This window comes from Gavialis gangeticus, unplaced genomic scaffold (assembly GCF_001723915.1).
Source record: "Gavialis gangeticus isolate Ggan-Ray unplaced genomic scaffold, GavGan_comp1, whole genome shotgun sequence".
In the NCBI taxonomy this organism is placed as follows: Eukaryota; Metazoa; Chordata; order Crocodylia; family Gavialidae; genus Gavialis; species Gavialis gangeticus.
The window spans coordinates 113112141-113127411 of NW_017729031.1; the positions used below are offsets into that span (position 1 = coordinate 113112141).

The following is a 15271-nucleotide window of genomic DNA, read 5'->3' on the forward strand; positions in this document are numbered from 1 at the left end:
AAGCAAGGATAAGCTATGTAATGATTGTCATTTCCTTGGTAGTAGTAGGAGACAGTTAGACCTAGTGGTTGTTAGCTGTTTGGAGGGGAGAAGAATATATGAGGCATTTGCTCCTATTACACTTTGTACAGGTTGCTGATAATATGCTCTGTATTTCTCTGTTGGGAAATAACACTAAGCTTAAAAAGGACTTCTGGCTAAATAACTGTCCCCTCCTCCCCTCCCTCACATACACTACCATCACTATTTATCTGACTTGAAATGTTGCCTTAGATAAGTGGAATCCATGAAAATTACGTAACATGAGCAAATTGGAGAAATTAATCAAAGGAAGTTGCAGATCTGGTGCAGCCCGACTGCATGATACTTTTTTGTGGGAAGATTCCCCAAGATTATATTTATGTATTTGTAATTTTAAAAAATGCTTCCAGAATTATGGACTATTTAGTTAGTGTTATATATGTATATGGCTCCTTACAGATAAAGAAACTGGAAGTCCTTGACCTGAGATGCTTCAACTGATTAGGCAGTTTGCTTAAAATATTTCAGCATTGCAGGGTTTCCCACTACCACTATCAACACTACCTTTTTAGTGTTTTAACAAGTATAAAAAATGTTTGAAAACTGATTTAGGGTTTTACAAATTGAATGATCACATTGCTTTATGGGAGGGGAGGCAGCATGCTTGTCCAGCAAGATATTGTAAGCTTTGCCTAGCTGTGAGACATGCCTAGGTAATGTGAGTTGTTCACATCAGCTCATTTATTTATCTGCTCATATCCCATTATAAATTAAGATAAATCAAGGTAACTTGCACTTAAATTAAACAACTCCTAAATTACTGCAATTTAGCTTTCATTTACCTGCATAATAGAACAGACACAAAACAATTGCAGCTTACTGGGTGTGTCTACATGTGCCATTAATGTTCAGTAAGGTTACTGCACACTTATATAAAGTGCAGTAAACTGCACCCAGGAACATCTCTACACGCGTGCACTGTTGGGCACAGATTTGTTCCCAACAGCAGCAGCCTGGTCCAGGGCTGCTCCTACCCTGCTCTGCTCCCCTGCAACAGCCAAGAGAAGCTCCTGCCTCCCCAATGGCAGGTAGGGGGCACAGGGATTGGTCCTGATGTGAACAAGGCTGGGAAGTCTGTGAGGCTGCAGGGGCAGCTGACTCTCAGCCCCATGCACATGGGAATGGAAGATAGCTGCCCTGGAGCCCCACAGCTCCCCTGGAATGAGGACTTAGCTAGGCAGGAGTAGCCCCCTACTGGGCTGACGGGGAGCAAAATTGCTCCTGGTCAGCACCTACACATGAGGCACTGCACAGTAGCTACTGCATGGTTAATCTACTATCTGTATCTACAGGTAGTAGCAAACCCCACAGTAGACTAATTTAGTGCACAGTAAATGCCATGCACTTGTAGACAGTGACATTTTACTGCTCAGTAGATTAATCTACTGTGCGCTAAAGCATCTCACACAGCGGCGCCTGTAATGTAGTAAATTCCCTCTTTTAACCCTTAAACATCATAACAGGTTCTTCCATACCCTTAGTCTCTGAGTGTCTACAGTGCAGTTATTGCTTTGACTAAGATGTAACATAGCTGTGCCCAAGTTAGTTTTAACATGCTAGTTTGGATGCTGGTCACACTCTAGCCACAGCAGCTACAGGACCCACTCAAGAAACTTGGTGAATACTGGTAAAGTTAGTCCACACTTAGTTCACTTCCAACACAGCTACACCTTTACCCCTATGGAAGATAGCTAGTTTAAAGGTAGCTTAATTCTGTCTGTACAACTCTACAGTGACAGCAGTGGTTGTAGCATCATTATATGCTCTGATTTCAAGTTCCCCGTGTGCCAGTGTTATGTGGGAATTTTCAGCCAGTGAACTGAAAATCTTTTTTTCAAAGCCCCCTCATATATTTCACTTTGACAAGAGAATTCATGCCCTTCTCTGCTGCCAAACATTTATACTGAGCACAACGGGCATAGTTTCTTCTTCACTGTTCAGCACTACACTGGCTTTAGCATAGCTCTAAACCAACAGTTCCATCCCCTAGGGTGAGAAAAATATATCTTCATCCACCAGTCACTTCCGTAGTCTCACATCTTCTCACCATGCCAGGAGAAGATTTTTAATCGATTTAAAAAAAATCATCATTAAAAGAAATTAGTTTCATTCTCTGAAGTTCAGGCCAGAAAAACCACACTGGCATCTTCTAACAAGGAAGCAATGAGTATTTTCTAGAAATAGCCTTTTATTTGGTGGCTGGGGCCCAAAACACTCTGAAGACTGGTGTTGCGTTCCTCTTTGTGCCATGGACTCACTTTTTAACCTGAAGAATATCACCTCACTGGCAGTGTGTTCCAGTTTCCTCATCAGTAAATCAGAGGTGCTGGTACTTACTCTCATAGTAAAGAACTTCCAGATTCCAAGGTGCAAGTCACAACAGACAGACAAAGTATTGTTTCTTCACTGTTTGCGGAAGCTGCAGCTTAACTTGGGAGTGAAAGAGGACTCACTGCGCACACCATGTAATTTGTCTACAAGACATACCTATGTTCTGAATTGCTAGGTACCAGCACAATAAAGGTTTATCACATGCGAGTTTGTCACTTGCTCAGGGCAGTGGGCTCAGTCACTGATCTTAGGAAGTATATTTATTTATGATAAGATGCCAGACAGACACTTTGTTCATGTACTTTTGTGTATTCAGAACAGCGTGTGTTAAAATGTCAACGTTATATATGCAACACACTAAAGTTTGTTAGCTAACATGTCCCTTTGTTTTAGATTGTCTCCTACTTGCTCGATCTTCCAGAGAAAGATGAAGAGGAGGTGGAGCGAGCACAAATCAACAGCTTTGACAGCCTTTGGGGAGAGACAGGTAATTTCTGTTGGACCTATACCTTCTATTTTCTGTTTTTATTTATGGACTCATTAATATCTAATATGCATTTGATACTTATGAGTATTCTGACTTCTCTATTTCCTGGAAGACTATCACCCTCCTTATTGTATTTTGACTATAAAGTAGGATCATTTACTCTAGCTTGAACTTCTGTACAGACACTGATATGGATCACAGTGGGTGTGTCTACACAAGACGTTTTACTGTGCATTAGACTAATCTAACGTACAGTAAAGTTTCACTGTCTACATGTGCACAGCAATTACTGTGTAGTCTGTTAGTATATTAGGATGGGTCCTGATCTCTACAGGGGTGGGAGGCAGCTGCCCACCCAGCTGGCCCCACCCCCTGGCTCGGGGCCAGCCTGATCTCCCCCAGGCTGGGACAGAGCTGCCTGTTGAGCTGGGACACCTCCCCCCTGCTCTCTGGAGCTTGGGTGTAAGCCCTCATGCCTTCTGCCATCCCAGGGCTGGCTCTCAGGGGAGCCTGGAGCTCCCCTTGGCGGCTGCAGAGGGCAAAGCAGGGCAGAAGCAACTCTGAACTGGGCTGCTCCTGTTGGGCCAGTTTGTTCCAATGGGGGTGCTTTAGTGAACGTGAATTTTCTGTGCAGAAAATTCAGGCACGTTAATTCCACCTGTAGATGCTAGATGGGCACCTGTTGAGCTAGATGGGTACAAAACTCTGGTCTCTCTCTCTGTTGCTATTTGCCACAATTATACTAGGGGTGTTTTTTCCCACCAAAATAACCTGCAATACCATCAGTTATGCACTTGAATTTTAAATTAGTCTTTGGTTTTCTGCAACCTCTTAATCACTCATAGTAACATTGAAAATGCACCTAGCAGTTAAACAGATGTGCTCTAATAGGGGTAGTCTGTTCTCTGAGTTTTGATGTCAGTCCTGAAGTGCCATCTTCGTAAATTTCATGAGAAAAAAAAATTCACTCTCTGCACTTCAACCATGTAGCAGGTACCATCATTTCAGTTTCAAGCAGTGTACAAATTGGAATTGTTGGCTTTTAATGTGGAGCATCTAGGTAAATATTAACTATCGTGTTTGCTCAACTCTGATCTATTTAAATCACTGTTGTTTCCACGATAATGTTCCTATCTGAGTATCACCACCCTGATTTTGACCCTACCAGCTTTTTTCATAAATGACACAAACGAAGGCTACAAATGTAGGAGGGCATGCAGTCCTGTATGTGATCAGATGGCTTTCACTAAAAGAAAGACACAACTGGGCACATTCTCAACTGATTCTGATTTTATAGACTGAAAAATTATACTAATGAAAACCAAACCTCTGAACAGTGGCCATGTCTACAGGAGATGCTGACTGTGCAGTTGTTACTGCACAGTCATTTAGTACTTGTATAAATAAGTACTAAATGACTACACAGTAATCTGAGTTACTGCACAGTAGCACCAATGAATGGGTTTTTTGTGACACTGACTGTGCAGTAGCCCAAGGCTACCACATAGTAGCATCGCATCATGTTTTCTCCCATGCAGTGCAACTGCACAGTGGGCTTGGGCTACTGCGCAGTCAGCATCTCATGTAGATGTGGCTACTGTCATGCTTCTGGCAAAACCTAAATTAATCATTGCAGAGCGCTGAGCTTATTGGGAAGTATTTTCCATGGCAAAGTGAACTTAAGGAGGACAACAGGAGAGAAAAAGCATAGCAGGCAGCCTGGCGAGTAGCTGATGGGAGCAAAAGGATGAAGCTCCTGGAATTAACAAGAGGGCTTAACTATGTAATGAATTAGGCATTCTGACATGAACTGAAATAAGGTAGGATGTATTTAGTGGGGTATTTCAGAGAGTAAGGACAAAAAAGAAATAAGGTGCAATCTTAGAAGGTAGTCATAACACTCATAATAATGGCAAAGCTCTTACAGGTAAGCTCTTGAGTCAAATGGTGAGTAGCAAAGATCTAGCATATTTTAAAAGTCCTCTTGGTATTTTGGGCTTTGTTTGTAATATCAAAAAGTTACTGCATTCATGAAAAACAGACACTGGAAGCAGGGACAGTAATCCACCCTAATTTTAAGATTTTATTAAAAAACCACTAAAAGTCTCTCTACCATATATCTTCATGAGCAGCATTGAATAGTGCAGATATTATCATTGGACATGAGCTTAGATAACTTTGGGTTGTCTGGATAAAGCTGACAAAGTCTGATAATAAGCCATACAGATTTTTGGACTAGTATATGACATACTTTTTCCTACATGGTCTCTCTAAACTTTCAGACATCTCCATGTCTCATTCCCTGTACAGTCATCTTAGCCTGAAGGCTTTCATTCACATAGCTTTGCCTGACAGAGTCCAGCAGTTTTGTGTCCTCTCTGACCTTTACCATTTCCATACATCCTGTGCAACCTTCTTCACCCGACCGTTTTCTTAGTGATACATCCAGCACCTTCCATGTTGCCTTTGTATTTGACTCCCTATGGAAGGAATAGTTTGTGCTGCCTTGACTACTATAAATCATTATATTTAATGGGAGCTGTTGAGTGAATCTGGAGACCTTGGAGCAAAGTGGACTTGCGTACTAATTACACTCAAATTGAGGAGTTATTTCTAAAGAATAACAGGTATCAGATTAAAGCTGATGTTAAGATGGAAGAACAAGCACCAGGAAGTTTCATAAACTCTCAAGCTCAAGATCCTATTTTTCTGCCCTGGAGAAGGTGGGTCTCAAAAGGTGCCATTTGATTTCGGTTTACTTTCCTTCCCCAAAAGTACTTAGTGCTTCTAGGTAAATATAAAGACAAATGTAGCAGAAAATGCACGCTCAACCTAAAACTGGTAATCAGCTCCAAACATCCAAATGTTCTTGTTCTGTTCTGACATCTGTAGCTTATGTCTACTCATGCCTAGAATAGAATTGACTTCCTGACTTAATGATCTTATCCTGCTATTGCCTGAATTGCAGTGCCAAGTTATATCATAACCTCAGGAATTGCTGACAGCACATTAAAGCCTGCTCCAGATGGAATATTTTACTTAAGTACAAGACTAAAATCAAAACCCAGCAGATAAGTGTGTCAACAGTAATAACACAGTCAGAGATGGAGGTGCAAATACAATGGTGATAAATGCATGAAAATATATTTTCTCTGCTACTGAGCTATGCAGTAGATAAAAGTACAACGTAAGAGACTGAAAGCACATTAATAAGGTGGTTGTTTTTCCTGGTAGGGAAAGTTGATTTTTTTTCTAAGAAACAGCTCAATTGCATTTAAAAGAATATTATTATTGAGCTTGACTACGAATATAGAATAGATGCACATTTAAAATTGGCAGCTACACAGTTTTCTGTAATGACATTTTGTTAGAGACTGTGGTTCAGCCAACATAATCCAGTAAATGACTGAAAAAAGGCCTATTGGCACTTAAAATGTGTTTTGTTTATATCTGTGTTAAGTGATCTGCAATGAATATTGTGGATCAGGTGTCTCCATCACATTGTTATTTAGTAATTAAACTACTTTCACCTTGCGTCAGAGTAACTGAACTGCTTTGCTGCTGTGCCCTAACCATTCTGGGATTTTCCCCTCTACACCTTGTGAAATACCTGTTGATAGGCACTAGAACTCTAGGGGCTGGTGTCAGCTTCCCATGATTCTTCCTGTTTCTTCATCATCACCATCTTAGCAAGCCAGTGCTATTTTCAAAGAGCAGTGGGCAAACAGGAAAGAAATATAGTGACTTCAGAACCAGGGTGATGCAGGCAAGTGAGGAGGAAGAGGCCAGAATCAAAGAGACATGTCTAGATCTTTTCTGTGAGTAGCTTCACCTCACAGGGTGCAGCATCTGCATTTGGCTAACTGGTATCATTTGGCAATGGTGACAAAACATCTGAGGGACAAAAGCCACTTTTAGATGCCTTAAAGCTGTGATGATGAACACCAGCTCCCTTCAGCGTGGAGAAGTACAAAGCCATTCTTGTCTGGAGTCTCACATGCCTTATTTGCTGTCATTGTGCTGATATCAAGAAGGTGCTGTTCCTTTGGGACCCCACACCAAGCCTCAAGTTCATCAACAGAAAAAGTATTTCTCTTTGGTGCTGCCATGACTGGTCATTTACCATCGAAAGTTCATCAGTATTGATATGGGGTAACCTGGAAAGATCTGCAATACCAAGATCTTTAAAAAATCAGATGCATTTACTGCAATGTGAAATAGAATTTAACACTGATGGTCTCTGTGGGCGCTGATGTTATTGCCATTCTCCAGTCACTCCAGGATACCTGGTTTACATACAGCTTCTCTGGATTATAAAGCTGTTTACCAGAAACTCGGGCAAGAGGAAAGATTTTTTAACTGTACCCAGAGTTGTGGCAGAAAGAAAGTAAACTTAGTAGTTAGAAGATGGGAAGGCAGCTACAGAAGTCTGATGCCAAGGCCTAAGTGTCATGGAAAATATCTGCCTCCCACAGTACCTGTTTGCTTTGTTAATAGGGCTGTGCAAAGCTTTGGGAGGAGATTCGGCCCAATTTGGTTGCCAAATCTCCAAATCCAAATCAAATCAGGGGACCAATTAAAAAGTCCGAATTGATTCAAAGCTCTCTGAAACTTCGGAAAAGATTCTGAGAGTTTGGACAGTCCCAGGTGGCTCCAGCAGGGAGCTGCAGCTGGACTCGGAGCTGGTAAGTAGGGGGCAGGAGAGAGGCGGCTGAGGGAGGGGACCATGGGGGGGACCCTTGCCTGCCCCCATCCCCTGCTTGCTCCCCCAGCCCCCCTGAGAGTCCCCCGACACCCCACTCATTCCCTCAGCCCACCCACCCCAGCTCCTGGTGCTTTAAAAAAAGCCCCACCCATTAGGTGGTGCTGGGTGATTCCCATTGCCCCATGCTGCATGGGGGGCTGTCACAAGCCCCCCGCCCCCGCTCCCCCAGCCACTCCATGGCTGCCCCAAAATGAGAAAAACTCCAGGTCTCACTGCTCCTGCAGCAGCCTTGGGGCTTCAGGGGGCTTGTGGAAGAGCCCCTCACATGGCGGGGGGCAGTGGGGATTGCCCCCTGCCAGGCAGGAACAGTGAGTCCAGGGTTTTTCTCTTTTTTTTTTTCCCTTAAAGGTTCAGAGCTGCAGCAGGCAAGGCAACCATGGGGGACCGGGGTGGGGGGATCAGGGGGCTTGTGCAGAATCTCCCACATGGCATGGGCAGCGGGGATCGCCCCCCTGCTCAGCAGCTCTTGGTGAATCAGGGCTTTTCTTTTCCAAAGAGCTGAGAGCTGGGGCAGGCAGGGCAGCCATTGCTGGGCTGGGAGAGTGGGCGGGGGATGGGCCTAGCCTGGGTGGTTTGAAGATTCCAAATCTCCAAATCAGATTCAGCTGAATTGATTTGGGACAGTGATTCGAATCACCAGATCGAAGCACTGTACCCCGAATCGGCCGAATCCAAAGTGAATACTAGCTGCTTCGCACAGACCTATTTGTTAACCATGATCTGTATGAGAGCAGGGATAGAGCCCTGTGAATGAACAGAAGCAGGAGGTGGGCAGACTTGCTGAACATTTTGGACAAGAGAGGGAGGCCCCTGTGACTACTCAGCTCTCAGAGGCACAGTCAGAGAGGCAATGTGCTTCTATTTGAAGGGTAGGGGGCAAATGTGAACAGTGCATGTGCTTTTGTTAAAGCTTTAATCATGTTTGTAACACACATTTTAATATGCATGCAGTGTGGCAAGAATCTTTTGATTCATGTGCATATGTTAGCATAACGCATATGGGGATTTAGTGTGCACTTCAGTATAATGCATGTCTGGGTTTCACAGCAGTTGAAAATAACCTTCTAATGAATTGTGTAAGTCTCAAAACCATTAATGTAATGACATTTTCAGTGATTTTTTTCAGTAAATGTGAGCCAACATTTGGCTTTTCTCTGTGGCTGTAGGGGACAGGACTAGGCGCAATGGTTGCAAGCTGCACTAAGGGAAATTCAGGCTGGAGTTTAGGAAGAACTTTCTGACTATGAGGATGTTCAGGCATTGGAACAGGCAATGTAGAGAAGTTGTGGAATATCTGTACCTGGAAATTTTCCAAAGCAGGTTAAACTGACACTTACCTGGGATGGTTTAGCTATTGTGGGGAAAATATGTGAGGTCTCTATCTTCCTCCTGTCTAAGTTTAAGTCTGGCAGTTGTGAGTTTTAGTGAACTTTATTTTCAGACATCTAAGGCCATTATGAATATACAAAGTATGGATGTACCATATCTACCTGAATATAAAATGGCCCTGATTCTACAATGACCCCCCAAATAATTAGATTCCATATATGGAAAATTTATAAATGTGTTATAATTTTCCAGGTATAGACTATAATTACTGGAAGTTTGGCTTGATTTTTTTTGTCCCCCTTCCACATGTACAACAAGGAAAAGAAATCTGGAGGGGTCAGATGGCGCTCTTGCCCCCCAACTTCTTCCCCCTGCAACGTCTCCCCCACTGTCAGACACTGCTTTCCCTGAGCACATGGAAGTGAGTGGCACATTTGAAAACACTGACTAATGAATTGACTCATTTGATCTTTTTTAAAAACTGTAAAAGATTTAGCACAGGCACTCTGTAAATACATTTTTAATCAGCACTTTAACACCTACTTAGAGCAAGTACAAACTATACATGATATTAGTCCAAAGGCTCATGATTTACCGTATAGTTAATTGGGCTGAGTAGAGTCCTGGAATCCTCCAAAAATTTATATGCAGATGAAGCATAGGGCAACCTGGTCTGGCTTCACATCGCATAGGATGGAGCCACACTAATCGTATGTGACAGGCTGAGAGAGGGGCCAACAGAATGATTCTAGGTGAGCTATTTGGGGCCTTTTTCGGTGATGTTTGCCAGACATTTAAGGCTGGTGAAGAATCAGGATTCACTGGAAATAGTAAAAAAGGTGCAGCTCATCTGTAGGAGTGAAGAGAAAGCCAAAATATATGGAATATAGAGGCTTACCATGACTTGATAAGGAGTAGTGCAGTCTTCCTCAGCACCAACTCCTACCACCAGTGGTGGCAGGAGTTGGTGCTGAGGTAGACTGCACTACTCAGTGGGCACTACTAAATATCTTATTCAGATAGGTTCCACTAACCTATCCTTATGGTAGGTTCCTATGAGCACTGAAAGCCTGATCAGTGCCTTAAAGGTGGAAAAAGGGATCAACAGAGTGTTGGAGTATAAGGAGTGGAGGAGAGAGACTCAAAACAATGGCAGTGGTGGCAAGTAAGCATGAGGTGGGAAAAGAGTTGAAGAGCAGAAATGAACATCTGGAGACAGCTGGAAAGTGGATAAAGGTAGAGAAAAAAGGAAGAAAGAAGGTGACAGCAGGAGCAATGGTGGAAGCAGCAACAATGAGAGTGATGATGCCAGAAGGAAGACAGGAGCAGAGGAGAGGGGAAACAGAGCAGAAGCAGCAGCAGAAGGTATGTTGGGCGAGAAGCAGAGGACAGCAGGAGCAGGCCAGCCCACCGCGAGTGGCATGATGGGTAAACATGGAAGAGAAGCTAGAGAGGAGTGGAGGCTGAGGATAAGGGCAACTTTAACTGGCAACGGGAGGCAGATTGGACTGACAATCAGATTTGATTTTCTGGAGCAGGTATGGTGTGAGATTTTGGAGATGGAGGTGGAGCATCTCACCAGCCTGATTGTTTTCTTGAACTGAAAGATTTGGGAATTGACTTAGTCAAATGGAGAAGGGTATGAGAACTTTTGGAAGAAATATGCAGAGAAATGTGGGAGGGAGGAATTAAGAGGGATAAAGTTCATAGCAGGAAATAAGTCAAGAGAAAGAGCGATTATAGTTCTAACATACACAGATATACTAGAGGCAGAAGACAGTGAAAGATAGATGAAAAAGTACATTCAAAGGGTAATGTTGGTAGAGAAAGTAAAGGACAAATATGGTATCTGGATAGGCTCTTGGAGGGCACAAGTAGTGTTACAAGCAGATGGGTAGAGGGCTGCACCTCCTGACAGTGATCCACATCAGGGCACACTGGGGTTTTATAATGTATCATGGGCAATCAAAATGGAAATGCAGAAAGGTGGGGTACCTGTCCACACGCTGTCCCCTCATGGTGTGCTACAGATGTGAAGGGAAGGAGAACAGAGCAGCAGAGTGCCAGGACTCCCTAAAATGCACTGTTTGTAAGGGAGAGGGACATTTGTATCATGGGTGCTCCAAAGCCTTTGCAAGTGTAGTCAGATCCCCTAAGGAACAGCAAAACCTGAAGGAGGAGAGCAGAGGAGAAGGAGAGATTGGAGACTGAGGTAGAAATGGTGGAACAGCTCCACAGGAGGGTGAAACAGGAGTGCTGTGAGATGTCTGTGGTTGAGGCAGTGTAGGAGGAGATAGGAGACGGAAGGGAAGGGAAGGTGGGAACAGCAAACAGCTCAGACATGAAGGTGGGAGTGGGCAAGAAAGAAGACACCCTACAGACAACAGAAGTGGAGGTGGAGGAAGAGAAAGAACCAGGGAGTCTGGGGAAAGAAAGAAGATGCAAGGGCTGAACACCAGGAAGAAGAAAACTGATAATGAGGGAAGTGAGTCGGAGGAAGAGCCAAAGCGCAGTTTCCTACTGCTAATGCCTCTGTGGAGACCAGAAAGCAGGCAGCTGGGGGAAGGTGAGAATGTGCAAGCCTTCTTAAATGCAAAAGCGATCCAGCAGCTTGCAAAGGCTACAGGAATGGGAGGGAGGGAGGGAGAGGAGTCAACCACCCCTAGCAGTAGCACAGACAAACCTTAAAGGGACAGGCACACTCATTTTAAAACAAGCATGAACAGCATTGACAATAGTTTCACTTAACACAAGAGTATCTTGACAAGGAAAAGATGGGAACAGATTGAACCAGTGTTGAACCAAGTAACTCTGCCTACAAGAAGGTGGTATACCAGGGGAGAGGGATTATAAACACTTCGAGAAAAGGTAGAAATAGGGATCATCTTGGTGGTCAGGGACAAATAAAAACAGCGCAGCAGGAGTAGCAGTATTATTCAAGAAAGAACCCAGAGCTGAGAACAAAGCAAATAGAAGAAGTCATCCGTGGCAGATTGCAATAAATGATACCATCAGCCAGGGGAACAGAATTAGAATTTTTCTGTGTATCTGCAGCATCAGAGAGGGAAGGAAGGAATGTGCTGCTTAGAAAGCTATTGGTTTACATGGTTGGAAGGAGACTGAACGTAATAGTGGGAGATTTCACTTGTATCCTCAAAGTGGGCAGTTAAATAGGGGAAGGAGGAAATGGACCTTGAGACAGCTCATCCTGACTGGTAACAAATATAATAAAAGAAGAGTCTCTAAGAGATGTATGGGCAGGGAAGAAAGGTTTCACTAGAAGAGACGCCAGTGGAAAGTAACAATCAAGAATTGACTTTGTGCTTGTATCAAAAGAAAGGGGGATAAGGAAGAAAGAAACCGTACATGTGGCTTTTAGTGATCACCAGATGCTGAAAGTAAAAATAAGTCTTGGTAAGAGCCCCATGAGAGGGAAGGGACTGTGGCAGTTAAATGTGTGGCAGTTACCAAACGAAGAGATATGTTAAGCGTACACGAGACAGTATGAAGGGTGATAAAGGAGTACTGTAGAAGGGTGGATGATGGTGAAGAAGAGGATAGAATTCTTTAGGAAGGAAGGCTGAAGATGCACAGGGTAAAGAATGAAAGCGCTTAGAGAACTGTAATGAAGGAGACAAGAGCTGTTAAAGGAAGCTGCAGAAGGAAGACAGGTACGAGAAGAGCTAGAAAAAACAAGGCAAGAGTTAGAAGCCTGGTTTAAAAGCAAAATGAGAGAGAAAATGTTCTTACCACAAGCATCCTGGGTGGGGAAAAATGAAAAGTGGTCCCGATACTTGTTGGCCAGAGTGAAGGTGGCAAAGGGAGAGCTTAAAGCAGTATGGGAAGAAGTTGGTACCCAGGTGGAAAACCAAGAGGAGGTAGGTGTTGGAAGATGTTATGAAGAGCTATACCAGAAGAAGTAGAGAGACAGAAAAAAAGATGAGGGATTTCCTAGAAGAGCTTGAAGAGAAAGTAGACGAGGAGGAAGCAAAGAAGAAGGAATAAAAGATAAACTTAAAGGAAGTGGAGGGGTGTTTAAAAACCTTTAAAAGAGGGAAATCACCAGGAGCAGATGGACTGTCTATAGAATTTTACAGGAAGTTTTGGGCATGGGTAAGGAGGGATATAATGAAAGTTTTCAAGGAAGTAGTGAAAGCAGGAGAGGCAGAGAAAGATTTTACAAGAGATGTTGTGATCTTACTCTACAAGAAAGGGGAGAAGGAACTCCTGAAAAACTGGAGATTGATTACACACCTTAATATAGATTATAAGTTAATGGTCAAGATGCTGGCTTTGAGGATGAGAAAAAACCTCCAGAAGATAATACATGGAGACCAAGTATGGGTAGTACCAGGTAGAGGATCTCCAAAGCAATTGCAGTGATCAGAGATACACTGTCTCACATCCAAGAAAGGAAAACTAACACAATTATAGCAAACCTAGATTTAGAAAAAACATGTAACAGAGTGGATCATGATTACATATTTGAGGTGCTAGGAAAAATGGGCTTCCCCGAAAAATGTATATGTTGGTTAAGGTTATTTTATAGAGAAGCAGAGAGTCGTATCCAAATTAATGAGCACCTAAGTGGAGCCTTTAAAATCCGTACAGGGGTGATACAGGGCACCCCCTGGTTGCCACTAATGTTTGTACATAGCATGGTCCCATTAGCACAAAGAATAAGAAAAGACAAGGTAATAAGCAGAGTAAAGATACTGGGAGGAGGAGAGGTAAAATGCATATTATACTTGGATGATATAAATGTAATGGTTAGAGATAGACTTTTGATGGAAAGGGTGCTCAAGCACGCATCAGGGTATGGAGAAGTGATAGGAGCTAAACAAAATAAATCAAAAAGCACCGTAATGGTAGTGAGGAACTGGAGGGACTTGGAGGAGTTGGGCCTTCAAATAAGAGAGAGAGAAATCAGAGTGATAGCGATCACTATGGATGCCAAAGGGAAAGGTAATACAGGCTGAGAAAATGTGATGGAAAGGCTATGGCAAATACTTTGGTTATGCTCTGGAAGGCTGCCGTCTTTTGCCAGAAAAGTGGCAACAGTTAAGGCAGTGCTACTGCTGGTTATTCTGTATATGCGAATTGTATTCCCACCAACATGGCAGCAGATAGTAAAAGTACAGAAGGAAGTAAGTGTGTTCTTCTGGAATGCCAAAGAGAGAGGTTAGCTAGAGCTGAACTGTACAAAGCAAGAGAGATAGGGGGGATGGGACTGCTGGACTTGGGATTGTTCATCTATGCGAAATATGTAAGCGCAATATGGACGATGGTAACGGAGGGAGAAGGAAAAGCAGTGCATATCACCCTTTTCACGCAGTTGCAATTTTGAGAAAATGGGGAGTATATTGGACCTTTTTGAAGAGTCCATGGGCGTGGCAACTGCTGATTCATTGCATCAGGATGGAAGGATTTGTGAGGTATAAATTAGGGAAGGTAAGGATGGAGGTCTGAAAGGATCATAAGAAATTGATGAAAGCACTAAAGGAGAAAAACAGGATGGCTCTGGTGAGAAACTTCACAAAAGGACAAGTTTCATAGTTGGTAGGGTCGGAAGGGACCTGAGCAGATCATCAAGTCCAACCCCCTGCCATGGGCAGGAAAGAGCACTGGGGTCAAATGACCCCAGCAAGGTGTTTGTATAGCCTTGTCTTAAAGACCCCCAGAGTAGGAGCCTACCACTTTGCTTGGAAGTTGGTTCCAGATCCTAGCCGCCCTGACAGTGAAGTAGCGCCTCCTGGTATCTAGTCTGAATCTACCTTCTGCCAGCTTGTGACTGTTATTCCTAGTCACTCCTGGTAGTGCTGGGGGGAACAGGGACTCCCCCAATGCCTGCTGGTCCTCTCTGACTAGTTTGTAAATGGCCACTAGATCCCCCCTCAGCCTTCTCTTGTGGAGGCTGAGCAGGTTCAGGTCCCGTAGCTTCTGCTCGTAGGGCCTGCCCTGCTGCCCCCTGATCATGCGAGTGGCCCTCCTCTGGACCCTCTCCATGTTGTCCACATCCCTCCTGAAGTGCGGCACCCAGAACTGGATGCAGTACTCCAGCTGCGCCCTGACCAGTGCCGCATAGAGGGGGAGGATCATCTCCTCGGACCTGCTTGAGATGCATCTGTAGATGCATGACAAGGTGCGGTTGGCCTTCCTAACTGCCTCCCCACACTGCTGGCTCATGTTCGTCTTGGCATCAGTGATGACTCCAAGATCCTTTCTGCCTCTGCACTGACGAGAAGGGAGTTCCCCAGCCTGTAGGTATGCTGCTGGTT

At 43.8% G+C, this 15271-nt stretch overlaps 1 protein-coding gene across 7 annotated transcripts in view; it reads left to right on the forward strand.

Annotated features, from left to right (window-relative positions):
- Positions 1 to 15271, forward strand: part of TANC2 (tetratricopeptide repeat, ankyrin repeat and coiled-coil containing 2) — an 848255-nt gene that overhangs the window by 782229 nt on the left and 50755 nt on the right. For all 7 annotated transcript variants that reach the window (XM_019523590.1, XM_019523591.1, XM_019523592.1 and 4 more), the window contains one exon: positions 2806 to 2899. In XM_019523590.1, coding sequence (XP_019379135.1) covers positions 2806 to 2899 — 94 coding nt within the window. The remainder of the gene's footprint in view (positions 1 to 2805; positions 2900 to 15271) is intronic.